The sequence below is a fragment of the Grampus griseus genome (genome assembly GCF_964374135.1).
Source record: "Grampus griseus genome assembly, chromosome: 12".
NCBI classification, from domain to species: domain Eukaryota; kingdom Metazoa; phylum Chordata; class Mammalia; order Artiodactyla; family Delphinidae; genus Grampus; species Grampus griseus.
In genome coordinates, this window is record NC_139006.1 from 14,690,679 (window position 1) to 14,713,717 (window position 23,039).

At 55.5% G+C, this 23,039-nt stretch overlaps 1 protein-coding gene across 1 annotated transcript; it reads left to right on the forward strand.

The window, feature by feature from the left end:
- Positions 1-975: 975 nt before the first annotated feature.
- On the forward strand, positions 976-9,209 carry LHX5 (LIM homeobox 5; the record flags this gene model as incomplete). Its single annotated transcript, XM_082667186.1, has 5 exons — positions 976-1,148; positions 3,002-3,225; positions 3,926-4,203; positions 4,905-5,070; positions 8,842-9,209. 5 exons carry the CDS (start codon positions 976-978, stop codon positions 9,207-9,209), a joined length of 1,209 nt encoding a protein of 402 aa, XP_082523312.1.
- Positions 9,210-23,039: the final 13,830 nt, after the last annotated feature.

Below are 23,039 nucleotides of genomic sequence, written 5' to 3' on the forward strand. Positions count from 1 at the left end.
CGCCAACCTGGGTCTGGGCTTGCTCGGCCTTTCTCTCTCTCTCTCTCTCTCTCCCTCTCCCTGAGAAAGGCCGGGCTGGGCCCCAGCCCCCGCATATGACAAAGGAAGCCGGTGCCGCCTCCGGGAGTCCCGAGAACCTCGCCGCCGCAGCTCCAGGGCGCTGACCCCAGGGGTGCGCGGATGGGGGAGTCCAAAACGACAGGCTGGGCTGGGAAAGAGGAGGCAGACGTAGAGCGCGATCCCGGCCTCGGGCAACTTCTGCAAGTTCCGTGGATTGTGAAGGGGGCAGAGGTCCCCCTCCCACTAGGCCTTCGAACCCCAGCCCCCCAAATATGTGTGAAGAGAGAGAAGAGAGACGCAGTTTTCAGATCGCGCGGCCCCCAGCCCCAAGCCCCAAACTGGAAGGTAAATACTTACTTAGCCTCCGAACCAGGTACAAGCTAATACTCAACAATACTGATGCCTTGTTTTTTTTGCTCTGTCCGGACCGCAACGCTGTAGCCAATTTAGATATGCTATAAATTTAAGAGGTTGCCATGGCCACCGCGTACCCATTGGCCGCCGGGCCCCCTACGTGCCTCGCCACGTCACCAAATCTGAATAAGGATGCGCGAATTAGGCGGCGGCCAGACAAAGATGAGGATAGGAACCGCTTGAAAGTGGGGGAAAGTGCCGGCGCCTCCGCCACCGGGAAAGCCGCTCGGCAGAGGCGAAGCCCGCGGCCACCCAAGATACACTGGGGCGCGCGGCCCGGGGCATGAGGCTGTGAACGCCACCACTCCCCACCCCGCCCAGGGCAGCCCAGAGCCAGGCCAGCAATCACCCAAGGACTTGACCGGCTGAGTCTTGGTTCGGACCGGACTCGCCCGGCGGCGGCCAAGAGAAGAGGCGGAGAGCAGCGGCGGGGCCAGGGGGCCCGAGGGCCGGGGGCCCAAAGGGAGGGCAAGGCGGCCCGAGCCGCCGGGGCGCGGGGCTATGATGGTGCACTGTGCTGGTTGCGAGCGGCCCATCCTCGACCGCTTTCTGCTGAACGTGCTGGACCGCGCGTGGCACATCAAATGCGTTCAGTGCTGCGAGTGTAAGACCAACCTCTCGGAGAAGTGCTTCTCGCGCGAGGGCAAGCTCTACTGCAAAAATGACTTCTTCAGGTAAGAAGCCGCGCCGCCCTGTTGCCCGAGCGCCCGCCCTGCAGGCGCTCCGCTGGGGCGCCGGGGAAGGGGACACCACGAAACCCATTCCAGCCTCCCAGGCCCACCAGGTTCAATGGGGAGCCGGGGAGCCCACCACTCTCCTCCTGCCCTCGGTCCAACAAGGGCCTGAACCCAGGCAGAGTGAGAAGAACGCTGCTGGGCTGCTTGTAGCTGGCTTTTCCAGGCCAGCTTGGATCGGTGGTGGGCCAGGGGGAGGAAGCTTGACAAACTTGCTGCCCATCCGTCTCTGCCTCTTGCTAGCTGAGGCCACCCCAAAGGTGGAAGCTTCCAGCCAGGCTCGGAGAGACTAAGGATTTTTGCGAAGTTAGGGGCAGGCAGAGTGCGGAGTCCAGAAGCTGGGCTCCAGGCAGGTGGGACCCCCAGAGTGCTTCTGGACAAACAGAAACTTCCCAGCTCCTGAGGGGACTCAGCCAGAAAGGCCTCCCCTGGTGATGGGGCAGGGAATCTTCTCCTCACTCCCCCCACCAACTCCTTAAACATTTTCTCCTCTGTTGAAAGTACAAATGAAATGGAAGCTGGAATCAGGACCTCCGGAGTCCAGCCTTGCTGCCCACGGGCGCCCTCAGGCAGGGCACAGCAGATCACTTCTCTGAGCCTCACTTTCCCAGCTGAGAAACGCCGAAGGTCGGCCTGGGAGGCTGTGGGGCTTTTGGCATCTCAGCTCTGCCCGCTTCCCCCGGCTTTGTGAGCGCCAACTGCGTGGAGGGAAGGGGGGGCGTGATTAACGCCCTGGAGAAAGGCTGCTCGCCGGCCCCAGTACCTGGCACTAGGGAACTTGAATAGGAGAAAAGGTCAGACGCGCCTTTACACGTGTAGACTCCTCGGCCCCAGAGGCCCGAGGCCCCTAATGTGGTGGTGCTTGCAAAGCACCTAATGATTTTTGATAAGGTGCATGTGGCCAATTACGCTGCCGGATAAGGCCCAAAGTGACTTATGGCTTCTAATGCCCTCACTACATCAACGTCACCCAAATTCGCCCTGTTTAGAGACGTGGGTACGAGGAGCCGTGGGGCCCCAGCGTCCTGGGCCCTCGTCCTCCCCCTCCCCCGGCACCTCACCCCTCCCTGTGCCGGTCTGCACCATCCATTTCGGGGGAGGCCAGCCGTCTCCCAGCGCTCAAGGGAGAGAGAAGAGGATTTAGACCAGGGACACAGAAAAGGTGGCATGGGAGAGAGCCCGTGTTCTGGCCGGGCAGGTTTGGGATCGCCTTCTGGTCACATTTTCCCGCTGCCTGCCTGAGGACCAGCAGAAGGTTCCCTCCTTCCTGCTAAGGTTCAGCTCAGAAGAGGGGCTCCCCCCAGCTCCATCGCTAGGACCCGACAGCCAGGCTCCTTGGCCCTACCTGGACCCCAGCAGACTGTTAAGGATCCAGGAGGCAAAGCTGAGAAATGGTCCAAACCCGGCCTGCCTGGCTTTAAATGCTTCACGACCTCCAGAGCAGAGTTTGCCAGGAGCAGCCCCGGCCCATCTGGTAGCGATGTGGGGTGGGGGAGGGGCGCCACTTGAGGTGCTCTGGGCCGTCTGCTGGGCTGAAGGCTGCGGCGCCCATTGCCGGAAGCCCAGCAGAGTCCAAATAAACCTGACCGAGGCATGACAGTCCCAGTCCCAAGAAAAGACCTGGATATTTGTCTCACGTCTTGCCTTCTGACCAGGGAGGACAGGATTGGGATCTCATTTGACAGATGTGGAAACGGAGGCTTTTCAGAAGCTAGGGCAGGGTGGGAGGTCAGGGCTTCAGGAGGATGGGACACTGGGCTGGCCCTGGGTGACAGGCCCTGTTGTGTCCGCAGGCGCTTCGGCACTAAGTGTGCAGGCTGCGCGCAAGGCATCTCGCCCAGTGACCTGGTGCGTAAGGCCCGCGGCAAAGTCTTCCACCTCAACTGCTTCACCTGCATGGTCTGCAACAAGCAGCTGTCCACGGGCGAGGAGCTCTACGTCATCGACGAGAACAAGTTCGTGTGCAAGGACGACTACCTGAGCTCGTCCAGCCTCAAGGAGGGTAGCCTCAACTCAGGTAGGAGGCCCCCTGCCCCTCCCCAGGCCAGGCCCCAGCGCCCTCCAGCCAAGACCTGCCTGCGCTCCCCTCCTTTGCCCCCTGCGTGCCCGCGGTGCACGGCTCAGAGCTCTCCACTCGCGCCGGGCAGGTCAAGGTGGGGGGGAGGTGCGGGGGCTGGGAAAGAGAGTCAGCGTTTGGAGCCAGCCTTCCAGGATGCCTACACTGCCAGCTCTAACCCGCCCTCCTCCAGTTCAGGAGGCTTTTCCAAGCTGCCCTCCTCCCCAAGTTTGGAACCGCACAATTTCCCCTTTCCGAGTCTTTTCAGCTCCTGGTAATTTCTAGCTGCACTGGGAGGACACTAATTGGGGTCTCGAGGAAAGAGAGAAGGGAGAGGAAGATCCCTGGCCCGGAAGGCATCTGTACCCTCCTCCCGTCCCCTCTCCTAGAAGGCCGGGCTCTCCAGAGAGCGCGACTCCCCCTTTCCCAAGCACTAGCTGAAAAGTGCCGAGAGGGCTTGAGAAGGGCGCTTCCAAAGGCCCAGCCCCGCCTGGAGGGAGTGGGCGGGCGTCGGGCCCCTGGGGGAGGGGCTGTTGCCGGCTTTGGGAGGGAACCCGCCGGGGTTGGCGGTGGCCTGAGCCTGCAGGAACAGGCTACCCGACGGGAGAGGTCTCGGGCCGCCGCTGACACCCTGTCCCCTTCCCGCTCCGTCCTCTCGCAGTGTCGTCCTGTACGGACCGCAGCTTGTCCCCGGACCTCCAGGACCCACTCCAGGACGATCCCAAGGAGACGGACAACTCGACGTCGTCGGACAAGGAGACGGCCAACAACGAGAACGAGGAGCAGAACTCGGGCACGAAGCGGCGCGGCCCGCGAACCACCATCAAAGCCAAGCAGCTGGAGACGCTCAAGGCCGCCTTCGCCGCCACGCCCAAGCCCACGCGCCACATCCGCGAGCAGCTGGCGCAGGAGACCGGCCTCAACATGCGCGTCATCCAGGTTCGGCCCGGGTCGGCTCTGGCCGGGTCACCCCAACGCAGCCCCGCTGCGTCCGCGAGCTGTGAAGCTCGGAGGAGCCTCCCACCCAGCCTCCTTGGCTAGGAGCGCGCCGAGCCCGCTCTAGGGGCAGACGGTGCGCCGGAGATCGGGGCCGGCTGGTCACACTCCGAGCCAAAAGATTCAGCCTAGCCCTGCTGGCTTCCGGCGGCGTCATCTTGGGCGGGTCACTTCACATCTCTGAATCCCACCCCCGCCCCTTTCAGGGAAGGTTTTAAGCCTCGCTTAAAGGACAGGACCTTTCCTGTCCTCCCGTCCTCTGAGCAGAGAAAGAGGCGATGCTCTTCACGTGCTCCTTCCCTGCGCCCGACGCGCGGGCAGACAAACGGCCAGAGCCCGGCTGGGGAGTCGCGGGGCCGAGACCAGAGCCGTGCCGGGCGGCGGGCCTTTATGAAGCCGTCAGGCCGCGGATGGGCCGAGGACCAGGAAGCTCAAGTCTTTATGAGTCGCCCCACGGGTCCGCGAAATCCTTCATCCTTGGCTGGTTCGCCGAGGCCCCTCTCCACCCCTTTGGTCTAATCCGGCCCGGCCCCCGGCTCAGGGCATTCTTGGTGCGGAGGAGGCGCTAGGACTCAGCGGGGGTGGCCCGGGCAGGGAGAGAAGGGGACCCGGAACAGAGTTCACAACCCCTTCCTCTGTCCCAGGTGTGGTTCCAGAACCGACGGTCCAAAGAACGTCGGATGAAACAGCTGAGCGCCCTGGGCGCCCGGAGACACGCCTTCTTCCGGAGTCCGAGGCGCATGCGCCCGTTGGGTGGCCGCTTGGACGAGTCTGAGATGTTGGGGTCCACTCCGTACACCTACTACGGAGGTAAGCAACCTCCTAGGACGCGGTGCCCCACACCTAGGTCAATGCTGCTTGAGGGTGCAGGGCCGGATAGCCGTGATCTCAGGCTGCGCCTGGACCCCTCCCTCCCTTCTACCGCACCAACACAGGTACACTCACCCGCAGATACTTCCTGGACAGAAAATCAGACACATGGGTTCACTCAACCATGCAGTGGTACCAACAGATAATAAACACGTGAGAAAAGCAGTGACACACTCACCCATGCAGGACCACACGAGTTCAGAGACCTCGGGGACACGCATCTAGACACATGGTCACCCGTAACCAGCACAGGTATACCCCACCGCCTAGATATGCTGGCACTCTCACGCGTCATACCAAGTCAGGCACTTCTGCACGCACCGCATCCCAACCTGATACACAGCCCTTGCTGCCCTGGCCCACAGCCTGGTGTATTTGGCACCAGCAGGAAAGCAGGCACTGGAGGGCAACACCGGCAGTAGGGATGGAGGGGTCAGGATTCATCTGGGGTTGCCCCCTTGCTGTCTTCCAAGTCTGCATCTCCTGTCGGGCTGCGGGGACTGTGTGCACAGCATCCGGCCCGGTTAGCCCAGACGCTGGCGGTTGCCCTGGACTAGGACGCCCGCCCACCCTCCAGCTTCAAGCGCACCAGGGTTCATCAGGGCTGGGGTGGGCACGGATTGAGCCAACCCAGTTATGCATTCTCTGTCTCTGGGGCTGCAGAGGGCGAGGAGCCCGCTTTGCACAGAGGAATTTCCTGGTTGGTGTTGCGAGGCTCAGGCCTGGGTGAAATCTCCTCTCAGGTCACCCCTTCCCTTCCTCCTTCCCGCCTCTCTCCTCCCTTCACCCCACTATGTTAACTTACTTCACTCTCCTTCCTGGATTACCTCTTCTGACTCCCTCACCTCCGTTTTTCGTTTTTTGTTTTTGTTGTTGGTTTTCTGGTTTTTGGTTTTTTTGAGACCCAGTTGCTTTGGGGCACTACTGCACTGAATCACCATCCGACACATTTCAGACTTGTGGACTCTAGGAAGGCACCTTCCCCTTCTATTCCAGAGCCTCTGGATTTGGGGAGCCCCCAGGAATGCCTCTGCCTGAGGGGAATCTGTGCTCAGTGCCACCCAGCCTGGGGGAGGAGGGGCAGAGGCTAGTAGCCCAGTCTGGGGAGAGGTGGCAATGTGGAAGGCCAGGAGCCAGGTGCCCAGGCAGACCCAGAAGGGAAAAGAAGAGAACCCTATAACTCGCCTTGGTACATCCGCAGGCCTGGGAGGTTAGATCCTCTGGCCTGGCCAGGGGCCCCAGAAATTGTGGATGAAATGTGGTGATGTGCTTTTTCGGGAGAGACAGAGATGGCAGGGTCCAGGTTGGGGGGCTACAGACACCAGAGGCAGCTGGGATGGTGGACTTGTCCTGGGGCCTCTACTCACCAACTCTCTTCACCTATCTTTGGCTCCTTGAGCGCAAAATCTCCGCCCGGCGCAGGGAGGCTGGCGGGGTGGTACCAGTCCGGAATTTTTCCCCGCCTGGGTAATTAACCAAGGTTTCCCCCAGGACCAGTGTGCCTCTCACCAATCCCACCGCCTCCTCTACCCGCGTGGCTGCTGGATGGGGTGACGGCCTGGACACGCGGGCCCCTCTTTCCCCGGAATGGGGGGGGCGGACCCCCCAATCCCAGGGAGGCAGCCCCTCCTAATCCGTGCTGGGAGATCCCGGCGTCGGCGGCCGGCAGCGGGCGAGAAAGGGGCCGGGCGGCGGGGCCGGCGGCTCCCCGTGGGAGCGCGGACAAAGCCCCAGCTGCGGCTTTTGTGCGCTTTTCAGACGGCGTTTGTTCCAATTACCTCCGGCCCGGCCGCCATATGGGCGGAGGCGGCGCGCTCCGCGCGGGGGCCGAGGCCCTCCCTGGCTAGCCGGCTTGCTAGGCGCCGTGGCCGTCCCCCATCCCCGTCCCTTAGGGGCCCCAAATTCGCCGCTTCCAACCTTTCTCTTCCCTTACGGGGAGAATGGAACGAGTGGTTTTTAAAAAGTAATTGGCGACCGTTTTAGCTGTGGCCTAAACCGTCTCCAAGCCCGCCTCCAGACACTCCCCATTTGGACTGATGTCAGGGGGGGTTTGGAGAGGGAAGGGGGCGGCAGGGGGCGTCCAGAACTCGCCCGGGTGACAGACCCCCAACACTAAGCAGGAGGCGTGGGTTTGCAGAGGAGACCCCAGCTTCCGGGCGCACCGGTTTTCCCGCCGTACAAAGCGGGTTATTGTCACGAGTGCGGGCTACACGGTGCTCCTTTCCTGCCTTCCCACACCCCACTCCTTCGGGGCCGACCCAGGGGGAGGGGAAGAGGCTATGCGGAAGGACTTCAGGAAAGGGGGCTCTAGAAGGAGGTCACACGGTTGATGCAAAAACACTTTGTTGAGAATGGGCGAGCGTGTCATCTGGAGCCCCTGTGCTCCCTGAATTTGTGGGCAAAATTCGCGTTTGTGCATTTTTCCGGAGAGAGAGCCCATAGCTATCATCACCTTATCAAAAGAGCTCCATGTCCCCAAATACTCCAAAACCTTGGGGTCCTGGCAAACCCGCCCGGGGTCAGCCTGGAGGACCCGAGGCACAGGGAACTCTAGACGTGGCCCGGCGAGTGTTCTCATCCTCTTCCCCTCTCCCGAGTGTCTGGGCCTCAACTTTCTCCGTTCCAGGCCAGGTGAGGCCAGGACAAACGGTCGGAGTCCCACGTTCACCGGGACGGACGCGGGGCACGGGGCCGCGCCAGGTCGGCGGGGTGCAGGGGGCGAAGGAGAGGGCGCTGAGGCCGCCTTGCGCGCTCCGAGTCCAGGGTTCCGCGGCCGGGGCCCGACTCGCCAGCCCCTCGGTGCTCCGGCCGCGCTTCTTCCCGACGGGGTCTCGGGCCGATCTCAGTCCCTTCGCGTTCTGGTCTCCGTCCGTCGCCCCTGCATCCCCGCCCTACTCCTCTCGCCGGCCTCTCAGCCCCAGCGCCTCTGGCCGTCTCTCTGACTCATCTCGCGCATCTCTGGGCGCCTCTGTCTCTCCCGACCTTCCGTCTCGTTCCTGGGTCTCTTGCCGGGTTTTTCCCGTGTCTCTAACCACACGACCGTCTCATCTTTCTCTTTGCGTCCCCTAGACTGTCTCTGCCTTAGTCGAATAAAGCCGGGTCTCCGGCTCAGCCGTGGGTTCGGTGACTGAGGCGCTTTTCTTGCCTTGACACCGACTATGAGTCTGGGGGCTCCCTGCTGCATCCCCTCTCCAACCCCCTTTCACCCTGTCCTCTGCCGATCTCTCCCTGTCTCCTTATCTGGCAGTCATCGTGACTCTCGCTCTCTGTGTATCTCTCACCAACTCTAAGACACTGTCAGGAATCGTCACTGTGTTGCGCCTCCCGCCACCGCTGTCTCCCCTCCATCTCTCTTTGTCAAGGAACCTCTCTGTGTGTTCCTCATCGTCTCTGAGCCTCTCCCGGCCCCTGAGTGTAGCCTTTCCGTACTTCTGGTTGTCTCTCTGCCCAGCACGAGCTCCGGGGCTGGTCCTCCGCCCCTCCGGCCTCCCTTGGTCTCCGCAGGCCTCTCCACGGGTCTTTCTCTAACCCCGAATCAGTGTCGCGCGGTCCCCCGTTAACGTCTTGTCCCGGTGGCCCCCACCACGTCCCACGTCTCTGGCCTTCGTCTCCCCGGATTCCCTCCCCCGAGTCTCTTCCGCCGGGTCCCTCGAGTCCCTCGGTGATCTCGCATCTCTCACTCTCCCCTCTCCCGCCCCGTCCCGTCCGCAGACTACCAGGGCGATTACTACGCGCCGGGAGGCAACTACGACTTCTTCGCGCACGGCCCGCCGTCGCAGGCGCAGTCCCCGGCCGACTCGAGCTTCCTGGCCGCCTCGGGGCCCGGCTCGACGCCGCTGGGCGCGCTGGAGCCGCCGCTCGCCGGCCCGCACGCCGCCGACAACCCCAGGTTCACCGACATGATCTCGCACCCGGACACGCCGAGCCCCGAGCCGGGCCTGCCGGGCGCGCTGCACCCCATGCCCGGCGAGGTGTTCAGCGGCGGCCCCAGCCCACCCTTCCCCATGAGCGGCACCAGCGGCTACAGCGGACCCCTGTCGCACCCCAACCCCGAGCTCAACGAGGCCGCCGTGTGGTAAGGCCGTCGGGCCGGGCCGCCCCCCGCCCCCCGCGCTCGGCCCTGGGGCCCCGCCCGGCCGTCCCCACCCCCCACGCCCCCCCACCCCCGCGCCCGGGACGCAGCCTCCCGAAACCAAAGCGCCCGACGCGGCCGCGGCGCGGGGCGCCCTCGGGGGCTCTCTCTCGAGTCCGAACTCAACCGGCAGCTGCTTCTCGGCTGGGCGCGGAGGAGTACCGACCCCCGCATCTGCATCCACCCCTGGGACTCTCCGGGAACCCCCTGCCCTCCACCAGCGCTCCTCGGCAGCCGCGAGCAATTTCTTGGGACCAAAGTGAATACGGAGGGTCAAGAGATTTCAAGCACGCTCTAGACTTCCCCCGAACCCCCACCACCACCCCGCACCTCTTTGGACCAAGAGAGGGCTGAAGCCAAGGGACAGAGACAATTTTTCCCCCTCCTTGCAATCCGAGTGGCATTTTGTAATCTTATTTCTCACTCTGCTTTCCCCTCTTTAAAAAAAAAAAATAAGAAAAAGAGAGATCGAAGAGAAGAAAGGGAGCAAAATGAGTTAGAGAGAAGATGGAGAGAGCGCCAGTCAGAGAAAGAGAAAAGATGGAGAGAGAGAGTGAGAAACACGCTTGGATGGGGGTGTCACTGGGAGGAAGACAGATCCACCTGCGCGTTGGCGCCCCCTGGTGGCCAATCTTGAGGATCACGGTCAGCTTCTCTAGGAAGGGGCGGGGGGCGGTCCGGACATCGGCGCCCCAGGGCCAGACCCCCACCTCTTCCTTCCTTTGACATTTATTCTGACCCCGGGGGTCCAGGCCAGACTCAAACACTCGCCCACCCTGCGCTCCCCCTGGGCAAGGCGCCAAGATTTCTTGGGCCCTGGCCCACAGACCACCCTCCGTGCCCGGGTCCTGGAGGCTGGGTGGTCAGGATGTACAGTATTATACTTTTTTGGAAGTTGAACGCTTCTAGTTTCCTTATTTTGTATAAAGAAGAAACAAATAAAGTATGTTTTTGTGTTTACTGTTTATTTATTGTACACTAGTTATCTGGGGTTGGACATTTTATATTTTTAAGAGGAGGGTGGGCAGAATGAGGGAGGGGAAGCAGAAAGAGGTTTACCTAAAAAAAAACACACAAAAAACCCCACAAAAAAACCCACAAAAAATCAACTTTTTTAAAAAGAAAGATTAATAAAAAAAATTCTTTTTCCCTCCGTGCTGTGTGGTTTTCTTTCTTTCTTTCCTTGTTTCGTTTGTTTGTTGTGCCCCTGTCTTCAGTCACTCAGAGTGAATGGAACTATTCTGGTTCCTGTTTCTGACATAAAACAGACTTGATGGGTGCAAAGACCTCTCCTCATCTAGAAGGGTGGCAGGGGGGTCTTTTGGCTATTACCAGGTAAGGAAGGTGCCTGTCATGTTTTTTCTTTTCTTTTTTTTTTTTTTTGGACTGCTACTATGCACCAATAGCATCTCCCCCTGTACCTAATACCCCGCTCTAACACAAGCCAGCCTGGCACACAGGAGGCCTTCAAAATATTTGATGACTGAATGGATGTGTGATTTGTTTGTCCCCAGAAGAATTCTAGCTTCACTCCTAATTGCGCCCCCATGTAATTCCAGGTAGCAGAAACAAAACCAAACAAACAAAAAAACAGGCTGGTAGGTCCAGTGCTAGTTATCTGCAAGGCTGTATTAGGACAGAAAATGCCCCCAGGGAGAGCAAGGCTGTTTGCCCTGCAGTTCTTATGCAGTGCCTGCGTGTGCCCTTCCGTAAACCAGCATGACGGAAGGGAGTCCTCCAGGAGACTTAATGGGCCTGAGGCCACTCCCTAAAGACAAGTCTCTCCCTCTCTCTGCCTCAGTTTCCCTACTTTCAAAAGTGGGGACTGGAGGGAGGGCTTCCTATGCCTCATTTCCTTTCTGCTCAAACACTGTAAGATGAGAAAAGCAGATGAGGAGAGAAAAATAGATGGAAGAGGGTCCCGCGTTTAGATGCCTTTTCGCCCAAGCTTAGGGTGGGGGGAGCTTGCCCATTTTAGCAGCAGCAGGAAAAGAGGGGGGACAAGGAACTGGTGGGTAGTGAACCACCAATGGGCACATGCTAAGAGTTTTCCTCATCTGTCCTTCTTTTGTGTGGACATCACAAGAATTCATTCGAGGTGACCTGGCTTTTCCTTTTCGTTCCTTATAGCGTATTTATCTTTATCAGACAAATGCGACTTGCTCTTTGTGGAAAATCTAGAAATTTCAGATAAGCAAGAGGAAGAAAAGGCAGTCACCCAGAATCTCAAGTAAAGTAGTGGATGCATTTCCTTCCAGTCTTTTTTTTTTTTTTTTCTTTTTGAGACTAGAGATCGTGCGCACATAGACACAGAGCATAGACTTGCCCTTGGCACGCTCACAACTCTGAGGGCACCAGGCATGGGAGAGGCCCACTCTTGTGTCAGGGGATCCTGGAATAACCCTGGGGTGGCCCTATCAAGATGTCAGAGGGTGGCTTCGGAAACCAGAGTCCAGGAGGGATGTGATCTCTGGCGTCACGATCCGGACTTGAGACTAATTCCCCAGGGGCTCTTCCTCTGCGTGTTTGTTAGTTAGGAGGGTTGGGAGCAGAGGTCACCTAGGAGTGGGATGAGGGAAGAACAGAACAAGGGCCCTGGGGTCTGGGAGACTATCTGGCTGGTCACTGCATCACCTTTTTGAGCCTCAGTTTGCTCCACCGTGAAATGGGCTCACAATGGCATTTCATCCACATTGGAGAGATGCAATTTAACCCATGGCCAAGGTTTAGGAAATATAGGTCTTGGATTCAGTCCTCATCTCCATCCTCTGCCAAACACACACACACACACACACACTCACACACCAGCCTCCTTGGACGATGACAAGGGGAGAGAGAAGGGGACGCTTGTCAAAATCAGCTCAAATCCACCCCCACTCCTGTGAGCTCATTTCAGCTCCCCTAGTGCCTGCTGGGCCCAGGGGCTCTGGGAGGAGAAATCCCACCCCCACTCCACCCTGCAGCAGTGACCCTGCAGGTGTCACTGTCATGGTCTTGGGTGCACTTAATTAGGGAGGCAGTTCCTAAGGAAGGCTGAGTGGAGAAGGAAGAGGGTTGGAAAGGGACATTTGTCCCTACACACCCACAACCATTTTCTCCAGGTGTGGGCAGAAGATGAAGCTTGCTAAAAATACGTATCCCTGGGCCCCCGGCTCACGGCTGGAATTGCTCTCTGGCATGGTGCCCAAGATGTTTCACATTTGTCGAGCTCCCCCGTTGCTTCCGAAGTCTCCCAAACTTGCAGGACCTCTGCCTGAAATCGACTCGTCCAGAGTCTAATACGGTCCTCACAGCGCCCCTTCAGGATGAGCGTCGTTATCCCCATTTTACAGACGAGGAGACTGAGACTCATGAGCTGCCTGGGGTCACACAGACATGGAGTAGTTTTGAATCAAGAGCTTCTGCTTCCAGAGCCCACATTGTCCCTGGACCCAGGACGTTGCCCGGCACAGGTAAGACCTCATTCTGTGTCTAACGACTACATGAACGAATGAATGAATGAATGAACGAATGAATGAAATGAAAACAATGTGCTCCAGCTGCCGTAAAAAGAGCTTCAAGAAAGACTCTCATGAATGCTAATTCTTCCTGGTAGCAGCCTCACTGGATTTTGTTTAAAAGCCCTTCCGGGGTTAAACAAAGCCAGTCAGAAGGGCAAAGGGCTCAGTGAAAATTGCCAAGGTCAAAAGACAGAGGACTTCCAGCTTCTCCACGTTTGTCCTTGTTTCTTTCTCTCTCCCCCGTCCTCGTCCCTTTCCTCCTACATTAATGTATCTGTTCATCTCCTCTATCTCCTCATTGCCTGTATTTATTATCATTTAAAAATAAAAGATCTCCGAGAGGACAAAAAATACTGTGAGCTGTGCAGGTAAGGAGGTTAGCCAGCCCCTGGCTGCGCCTTCCAGCTCTGGGAATAGGGGGACATCGCCTCTCCCTTGCTGCCCCGAGGCTGTAATTCTGGCCAGCACTGGACAGTGAAGCCACATGTATTCCAGCCCCCGGCATGCATGCTCTGCCCCGCCCCCATCTCTGTCCTCCTGCGCTGAAATGAACACCTCACGGAGCCCGAGCCTGAGATCTGACCCACTGTGCTTAGGACTAATATTTAAAATGCAGAATGGCTGTGGAGGGTTCCTGCTCCCAAGCCTTGTCGTGCAGTAAAAAGATATAAACAGAATAAATTACCTCTCTAGCTCGGATTATGAGAATACCCATCTCCTGACCAGAATTTTAAGTCCTGTCTCCCTCGTAGCGCTGCATCCGGCTGATTTATGGAAACCCGAGCACTTCTCTGCGTATTTCTCCTGCTCGGCCAAGTGACCGAGTTTACCCTTCCTATGCCATTAGCGTTATTAACACCTGGGCAACCGATCATTGCAAATGGGCCATTTCTGTGATGAACGGAAACCTCTCCCACTGCTTCTCCGGGGCCTTGCCGCCTCCGGCCTCCTCTTTCTGCACCGTGTGCCGGAGCTCAGGACCACCCCCAGCACCTGCTGATGGGCTCCAGGGGGTCTGGGAGGAAACCTCTCACCCCAGCAGGCGTCCATGCTTTCAGGCGAGCACGCAGAAAGTGATGATACCACTCCTATTTTTATGCCTCAGAGAATGTTCCAGATGGAGGGCAATGCCCCCATTGACCAGGGAAAGAAACTGAGGCTCAGAGACGGCAAAAGACTAGCCGAAGTTCCCTGAGAAAGTTTACGGCAAAAGTTGGGATCTGAATTCAAATCTCCAGCCCCTTGATACTCAAAGTATGGTCCGCGTATCAACAGTAGTGAAATGCAGAATCTCAGGCCCCACCCCAGAACTTCAGAGCCAAAGAGGCACAAGCCCCAGGAGACGAGGGTGCACGTTCGGTTTTTCGAAGCATTAGCTTAGAAACACATGCAGGTTCTCAATAATTCCTTTTTCACTGGAGGAAAACCTTATGGTGTAAATTCTCCTTGCTCAGAAGCAGCAGGGACCCCGCTTCCACGGTCATATCGAGTGAAGGTGAAGCAGTCGGCCAAACCAGTGTCACCCACCTAGGCACCCGTAGCACTGTGTCCACTGCTTCTTCCATTATAACACCTCAAACCCACACAGTGTCTGTGTCCTGATTCCCAGGCTGTGAGCAACTTGAGACCAGGAAATGTATGTGACTTGATTTCGGGCACTCAACCTCTTTGAGCCTCAGCTTTGCCATCTATAAAAAGGGCACAATAAGATCTAACTTCAAGGGTCATCACAAGGGTTGGGACTTCCCTGGTGGTCCAGTGGCTAAAGCTCCGTGCTCCGAATGCAGGGGGCCTGGGTTCGGTCCCTGGTCAGGGAACTAGATCCCACATGCCACAACTAAGAGTTCACATGCTGCAACTAAGATCTCACATGCCGCAACTGAGACCCAACACAGCCATATAAACAAATATTAAAAAGAAAAAAAGAATCATCACAAGCGCTAAATAAGTCTTCATATGTTATGGTCTAGACACAGTGCTTGGCACGGAGCATACCATTGACTAATAAACACTGAATGAAATAATAATAATACAGGGATAATACCAATGGCTGTGTATCGGATGCTGTAGCTACTGTTATCATTATCCCATTTTCTTCTTTGAAGAAATGCTTAAAACGTATTCTAAATCCAGGACTAACTTCACAGCCCATTTGGACAGAGATGCAATTTATTACTTTCCACAACATACCTCAACATATCAATGTTATCTAACGGAAAATTATAGGGCTTGTAGAGATAAGAATAGTAAGAGATCAAGGGCTAATGAAGAATAATCTGGCAATCTGTTTCTTTTTATTTTTTGGCCGCACTGCGTGGCTTGTGGGATATGGGATCTTAGTTCCCTGACCAAGGATTGAACCTGGGCCCTCGGCAGTGAGAGCGTGGAAACCTAACCACTGGGCCACCAGGGAATTCCCTGGCAATCTCTTTAAAAAGAAATGCACCACCAATGGATGAAAAGGGAAAATGTGGCATATCCCTACATGGAATATTATTCAGCCATGAAAAGGAAGGAAGTACTGGTACAGGTTAAGACGTGGGTGAACCTTGAAAACATGATGCTAAGTGAAAGAAGGCAGTTGCAAAAGGACCATACATTGTATGATTCCATTTGTATGAAATGTCCAGGACAGATAAATCCATAGAGACGGAAAGCAGATTGGTGGTTGCCAGGGGCTGGGGAGAAGGGAGGTATGGTGATGGCTTAATGGGTGCAGGGTGTCCTTTTGGGTGACGAAGATATCTTGGAACTGGATAGAGGAGGTGGTTTCACAACCCCGTGAATGTAACAAATGTCTCCGTATTGTTCACTTTAAAAGGATCAGTTTTATGTTATGGTTCAGCTCATTTTAAAAATATGGGGGGAAAAGGAATGCAATTTTACTATATTCGGGGACCTACAGGACATCCAAACCTTGCTTAAAAAGAAATCCTGGTACCTAACAGAGAGCGTGGGAACCTCTGCTCAGACCTGCTGCAGGCACTCGGGCTGTCACTGCTTCCCAATGGCAGAAATTGCTGGAGGAAGAGTTTGCCTCACATGCCTTTGCGGGTCCCTGAGATCAAAATCGGTATCATTGTGCGATGCTGCCATGCTATTGTTTAACCAACAGTGTGGGACACGGACCCACGGGAGGAAGCAGGCATTTTCACAGGTGCCTGATGCCTCATGAACAAGTCACTGTCTTTTCAGTTCTTTGTCAGTCCTTCTGATCGTTTTAGGGAGAGTCTCTGGTGCTAGCTTGCTAACCCTGGCTTACACAGGCAGGCGTGGAGTCTCGGCGGGACAGAAGCTAGCTACATGTAATGGCATCGTTTTGTTTATCCTTTTATATATTGCTACATGTATCTAATTCTGGGAAGTGATACCGTTTCTCCATTTAGAGTGGTGATAACTGTTCCCTTTCTAAACAGCATTTAAGGTTTCAAGAAACGTGTGAATTAGGTAATAGTAAAGATGATGCATGGACCTGGCACAACCCTAGGTGGCAAGATGGGTCTGGGGATGATATTTCAGGAATGTGTGCACTCAGAGAGAGTTGGTCCCTAAAGGCCCACTCCAGGTCACTGGAGACTTCTCTCTGATGAACTCACAGTCCCATGGGATTTTCAGTTTTGGACCGGCTTTGATGTGGCTGTGCTGTGTGACTATGATTAGGTTACTCACCCTCTCTGGACCTCAGCTTCCTCGTCTGAAAAATGGGGATGGGACATGGAATGAAGACCCTGCCATCAAGTTATCCAGACCTCTACCTGCCTTCCTGAATCTGCTCTTCATTCATTCACTCGGTCATTCAGCAAATATTAGTTGAAATAGTATGCACTGGGCGCTCTTCTGGGCTCTGGGGTACAGATGTGAATAGGACAGACTTGATCCCAGCCCTCACTGAGATGATATTTTAGTGGGGGAGACAGACAGTAACCAAGGGAGAAAATACTTGGTCATTCCAAATAGTGGTAAGAAAAGAAGGTGGTGAGATTGGGAATAACTGGGTGTTAAAACAGGCAGTCAGCCAGGCTGGGCTAGGGTGAGGCAACTGGGGTACTCATGTTGAGTGCAAAATTTAAAGGGGGTGCACACCAAAAACTTAGGAGTCAAGATAAATAGTACTTTTATATAATATTTTGAAAACTCAAAATTAATGCAAAATAATCCGTAATGAACAAAACGGCAACATTTTAAATAAAGACAGGATCCGACAGATCTGCCATTCAGGGGGGATGAGACATCCAAGTGCAAGATGAGATCCTACCTTTATGTAAAATGTCCCTATGTTTTTCACCATGAATTTCTGTTGCCTTAATTTTCATTTTAAAGTTGTTTTATTACAATCTTTTTCTTGATTTCTGAGGTTTTTTTCTTCCTTTTTGTAAATTGATTTCCAGTTTTGTGGCACCCCTTCCATTTTCCTCCCAAAGTGAGTCCCTTGCTCGCCTCACCCTCGTCCTGGCCCTGAGTGGCAGGCAGTGGGTCAGGAGGGCCTCTCTGAGGAGGTGACACTTGAGTCGAGTCCTGAATGAGAAGTTGCCAACTTTGCTGAGCTCTGGAAGGGTGTGGCAGGCAAAGGGAACAGTACTGACAATGGCCCTGAGACAGGATCAAGCTTGGTGAGTTCTAGGAAGAGAAAAACGCTGGTGTGGCTGCAATTCAGGGAGTCTGGAGCTGGGGGAAAGAAGGAGGGGCTGAGATCCCAAAGGTCCACAAAAACCAGATGACATGGGGCCCTGTGGGCCTAGGTGAGGTGTCAGACCTTTATCTGAAATGCAGCCAGAGGCACGGGAGGGTTTCAGCAGAAGGGGTGATGCTCTGCCTTGGGCTTAAGACTATTCTGGTGGTCCAGTGGTTAGGACTCTGAGCTCCCACTGCAGGGGGCACGTGTTCGATCCCTGGTCAGGGAACTAAGATCCCACGTGCTGCACAGTGCGGCTGAAAAAAATCCAAAAAAAACAAACCAAAAAATCTATTCTGTCTGCTGAGTGCGAAATAGGTTGGGGATGGGAGTGAGGACAGCCTCAAAACTGGTGGCAGGAAGGCCTGTGGGGAGGTTGCTAGTCACCCGGGGAAGGGACATGCCCAGCTTCTGCCCTCTGTGTTTGCTGTCGCATGTCTTCTCCCTGGAAGCCTTCCCGGCTTTATTCCTCATTTTGCAGGAGAAGAATTTTGAGGCTCAGAGAGGTTAATTCATCTCCTCAGGGTCCTAGCTAGTAAGAAGCGGAGGTAGGCTTTGAACCCAGGTCTTCAAATACCCAGCCTGGCCCATTCTCTGCCTACCTTACCACCTCAGAAGAAAGGGTTAGCATGTAACTTCAGGCAAGCCTCAGTTTCCCTCATCTGTAAGATGGGACGAATGACAGCACCCACTTCCTGGGGTGAAGGAGTCCGGAAAATTGAATATGCCCTGCACAGGCTGAGTTCTCAATAACTTTTACCTTAAAAGGAAGAAAAAAGACCCTTTCCCACCACTTTCTCTCTCCCTCTCTCTCTGTCTCTCTGCTGGTTCTCCCCTAAAAGGAGAAACTTTGGTATTTATTCTTCAAACATTTATTTTATTCTTTAGGGTTTTTTTGGAAGGGGAAGGATTGGTGAAGGCAATCAGTTTTCGGACTTAAGATAAAAAATCACAGCAAAGGGTCGACTTGACTCTTCATAATTAATGGGGCGGCTTGTAATAGGATTCTCCTGCCCGTGGCGCTCCCAGAAACACCTTTTTACATAAGATATTGCCCACGCCGGAATGGCAGCAGGGTGATTTATGGGGTTCTTTGCTCCAGAAAACCTCTCCTGGGGTTGCCCAGCCAGTGGAATTTATCAGGGAGTTTGGAAACCAGGGAAGAAACCTGCCCGTGACATTTTTGGTGGAGTTTAAAAAGCACAAACACTGGGGAAGGGAGAAGCCAGTGGGATGGGGGCAGGGGGAGAGGGTCCATTTACGTTGGGTTTTCCACCAGCAGAGCCTGAGATGGGGGTTCTTGGCACGTGATTTATCAAGAGTAGAAGGGGATGGGAGGTGAACAGGAGGAGGGGAGGGTTCAGGCGGAATCGGGTCTCAGCCTCATCCCACGGGGAGCTCTGCTCTGTGGATGGGACCACAGAGCTGCCCCCACCTTGAGGTTGCCGGAGAGACTGCATCTCTGAACACAGTGGTTCCCACTGGCTGTTCTCTGGAGAAGGGGGCAGCTGTGGGCCGTCAGCAGCCAACACTCTCAGCAGCTGGGGGGCATGGCTGCACCCGCCTGATCCAGGAGATTCGAGTCGGTGGTGAGGCGAGCACCAATCGTAAGCGAAGGTTTCTCAGAACAGGAGATGAAGATCGAGGCTGGGGACAGAGCGGAGGGAGACGGGAGGCAGGGATATGGTCTCATGCTCCACTCCCCTAGGGCTCTTCATCGTCCTCAGAGTAAACACCAAAGTACTGACCACAGCCCGCAAGGCCTTTCGTGATCTGGTGGCCCTTCCCTCCACCCATGCACACTCCTTACCTCCCTGTCCATCTTCCACCATCATCTACTTTCTCTCCCTTGCCCTTCCCTCTGCATTCACAGTGGCCTCCTCACAGGCTCCCACCTCAGGACCTTTGCACATGCTGTTCCCTCTGCTCTTCCCCCATACACCCCCACATACACCTTCATTTCCCTCAGTCCTCAGCTCAAATGTCACCTTTTCAAAGAAGCTTTCTTAACCATCCTATCTCAACTAACCAAAAGGTTAAGACACTTAGGAAACAGATCAACCCGCTGTGTGACTGGAGGCTCCTGGCGCTGCTTCTCTAAACCTGTTTCTTCTGCTATAAACTAGGATCAATAACCCCAGCTTCATATAAAGAGCTTCTGTAAATGGATTCCGTAAATTCAGCCGCTACCCTGGTGAGGTGTTGGTGGGATCATTTAAATTTTCCAGAAGTTTCTTCTTCAGAGCAGTCCAGGGACTTCCCTGGTGGCACAGTGGTTAAGACTCCACGCTCCCAATGCAGGGGGCCCGGGTTTAATCCCTGGTCAGGGAAGTAGATCCCACATGCTGCAACTAAGAGTTCGCATGCCACAATTAAGGAGCCCGCCTGCCACAACTAAGGAGCTGGCAAGTCGCAGCTAAGACCCGGCTTGCCAAATAAATAAATAAACTTTTTTTTTAAAAAAAAAGCAGTCCAGTGGGTTTAGGGACTTGGTGAGATGCGTTGCCTCATTGGGTTCACTACTTGCCCGTCATCACAGCTCAGCGAACCAGGTTCTACAGGGGGCGGACCGGGGTTCCACCTGCCTCCTTTCCTCCACTGTGGAACCCCTGGCTACTCTGGCTATTATGGTAATTAGGGTCCTTGACTCTGGAGTGGGCCTGGGTTCTGCCTCTCTCTCAGCATCCCTTTCTTCATGTGTAAGACAGGGACTCCTCCCAGGCATTGAGTAGTTGCTTGATAAAGTGATAACAATTAAAACAGCATGCCATCTCCCAGGAATACACAAATAGAAATAATCCAGAGACACCTCCCCCCTCCCAAGAAAAAGGCCCAGAAGAGATGAGATTTGCCTAACACAGGGTTTCCCAACCTCGGCTCTACTGCTCTAAGGTCCAGTTACTCCTTGCCGTGGGGGCCATCCTGTGCATTGTAGGGTGTCGGGCAACTTCCCTGGACCTCATCCACCTGGTGCCAGGGGCACGCTCCCCCAACCCAGTTGTGGCAATCAAACACGTCTCCAGAATTTGCCAAACAATTCCCAGCTCACATCCTGAGAGCTGCTCTGATTGGACAGTTTGGCTCCTGGGCCTGCCCTGAACCAGTCACCATGGCCAGACAGAATGCAGTGCCTGGATTGGCTGAGGTTGGGGTCACAGGTTCCTCCTCCTTCCCTGCAGGACCTGCCCAGAGCCTTTTTATAAATATGCAGGCTTTTCCTAAATTGCTTTGAATCTGAGCTAACACCAAGCAATTAGGGGATCTGTTATGCTGGGCCTGCTATTGGATAAACTTGAGCAGTGGCCACCTCCTTTAGGCAGAATAGGAGCTTCCCCGTTTGCTCCAATCCCCACCACTCCCTAATGTCTAGCCCCCAACCTGCTTCATCGTATACATCTGAGTTTGATGCCTGGCTAGTGACTGGATTATAAGTCCCAAGTGCAAAAATGTGAAGCCCTACACGGTTTGAGGGAAATCCTTCAAGGCATTGCAAGCGTTGCCTCATAAATACATGAGTGCATGTACTCTCCCACACATGGACACAAACATACATGCATGCCCACAGGTACAAAAGCACACAGCCATGCACGGATGACTTGGGACATAAAGCCAGTCTGAGCCATCGTGTCCACAACTGAGGGTCAGACCCTTCTCTGAAGGTACTGGAGCACGTATCTGCTTTGTACTGGGCTCTTGCCCAGGCTGGAGAAAGGAGAGCAGCAGTGGCATAACCCTGGTCCGCCTTCCCATGCCCCTGCCATGCCTGGGGCCAGCTCTGGGGTAAAAACACCCCCTTTGCCAACCAAAGGCTGGATTTCAACCGTCACCTTGGCTTAAGGCTGGAGTGAAGGACTAGACGGAGGCAGCCTCTGGAGGCAGGGGTTTTAGAGTCCACCTGATGAGAAGACAGAGGGAACCTCGGCTGGTAGAACCCACAGGGAACCAAAGGGCCCCCCCCTCCCAGGAGAGGGGCCCCAGCTGGGATGGGGAAGCTGGGTGTATCTCAGGCAGGTACACACACCTGGTGACCCAGTGTTCAGTGCTCTCCACAGAGCCCTGGACCAATACAGAAAATCTCGTGCTCCCAGGACCCTCTTCGTAGGCTCCCCATTTCCCCCACTGAGTGGTCCAGGAGGGCAAAGGCAGAATGGCAATAGTTTCTCAGCTCCAGTGCCCATCCTGCTACATCAGGTCATAACAACCATCACCTCAGCTTCAACCATCCACGTCCTGCTCTCTCCCTGTGCCTCCGCCCTGCCCTTGGCATTCCTTGGATGTCAACCAGGAAGGGCTACTCCAAGGTAATTGACATGTGTTATCTGAACAGGGTCAACAGGCCCCTCGGGTTCTTATCTCAAGCTTGCGGAGACCAGGAGAGGAGCAAATGGCAGCTGAAAGGTCTCCCAAGAGTGCAGCCAAGGACAGGAAGCCTGAGTGGGAGACAGAGCACCTGGAGTGGAGATGGGCTCTGCCACTCACCTGGAGGAGTGTGGGGTTGGGGAGACGGTCTCTGGCTGAAGCAATCCCAGGGGCTTCAGGGAGGAGGCTGCCTTTACACTGAGCTTCGAAGAATGTGTAGGATTTAGAAGCGTAGAGGGCATGGCATGCAGGAGGCATGGCTTAAGCAAAGGAAAGGTGGTAGGAGAGCAGTCGTGGTTAGAGGCACAAGCCCAGGTGTTTACATAGCAGCGTTCCAGTTCAGCTGTGTGACTTGGAGTAAGTGCTTGACTGCTCTGTGCCTCAGTTTCCTCATTTGCAAACATGAAGATTATAATAGTATCTACCACATAGGTTACTGCAGGATTAACTGAAATGACTGCTGAGACCTGAAGCACACAGTAGGTGCTCAACACAAGAATAACTACTAGTTCCTCTGCACCCCTCACTGTTGCAGGAGGAACACTCAGGAAATGGTAAGAACTAGCAGTTACTGAAAGACGACACCTGTGCCGGGTCCTAGGCGGAATCTGCAAACAACCCATTTTACTAATTAGAACACTGAGGTACTGAACCAGACCATCATTTACTCAAGGTCACTGTGGTAGTGAGTAGGAGCAAAGTTCAGGCTCAAGCCTGGCTGTGTCCCGCTCTGGAGCGCTCAGTGTCTATTCCAGGAACCCACAAGGACATAGGGCTGGGTCCTGGAGCCTTCTGGAGGGACAACCTTGGCAACCGAGGTGGACGTCTACGGTCAAAGGGAGGATGAAACCGAAGCAGCGGGAGAAGCAGAGGGAGGCCACTGCTGCTCTCAAATCCTCAGCCACACCTGGTGGAGGGAACAGTTTGGCCACAGGAAAGGAGGTGGGAAGCAGCAAGTGGGCCTCCTCCAGCACAGAGGGGCAGCCTGAGGCCCAGAGAGGAGAAGGCACTTGCCCAAGGTCACACAGCCCTCATGAGGCAGCCCCTCAGCGGGAGCCGGAAGCTGGGTTCTGCCATGGGCTGTGACACAGGGTGGCCCCCACCCTCTCTGAGCCTTGTTTCCTGCAGCGCTGGGAGGGGTTGGATAGGGCTCCCCCCATGCCCAGACTGTGCGGGCCCATTCGCCTCTGGACCTCAGCACTCCCCGGCTGGGTAGAGTCAAGGAAGACCCTGGGGCAGGTCTCAC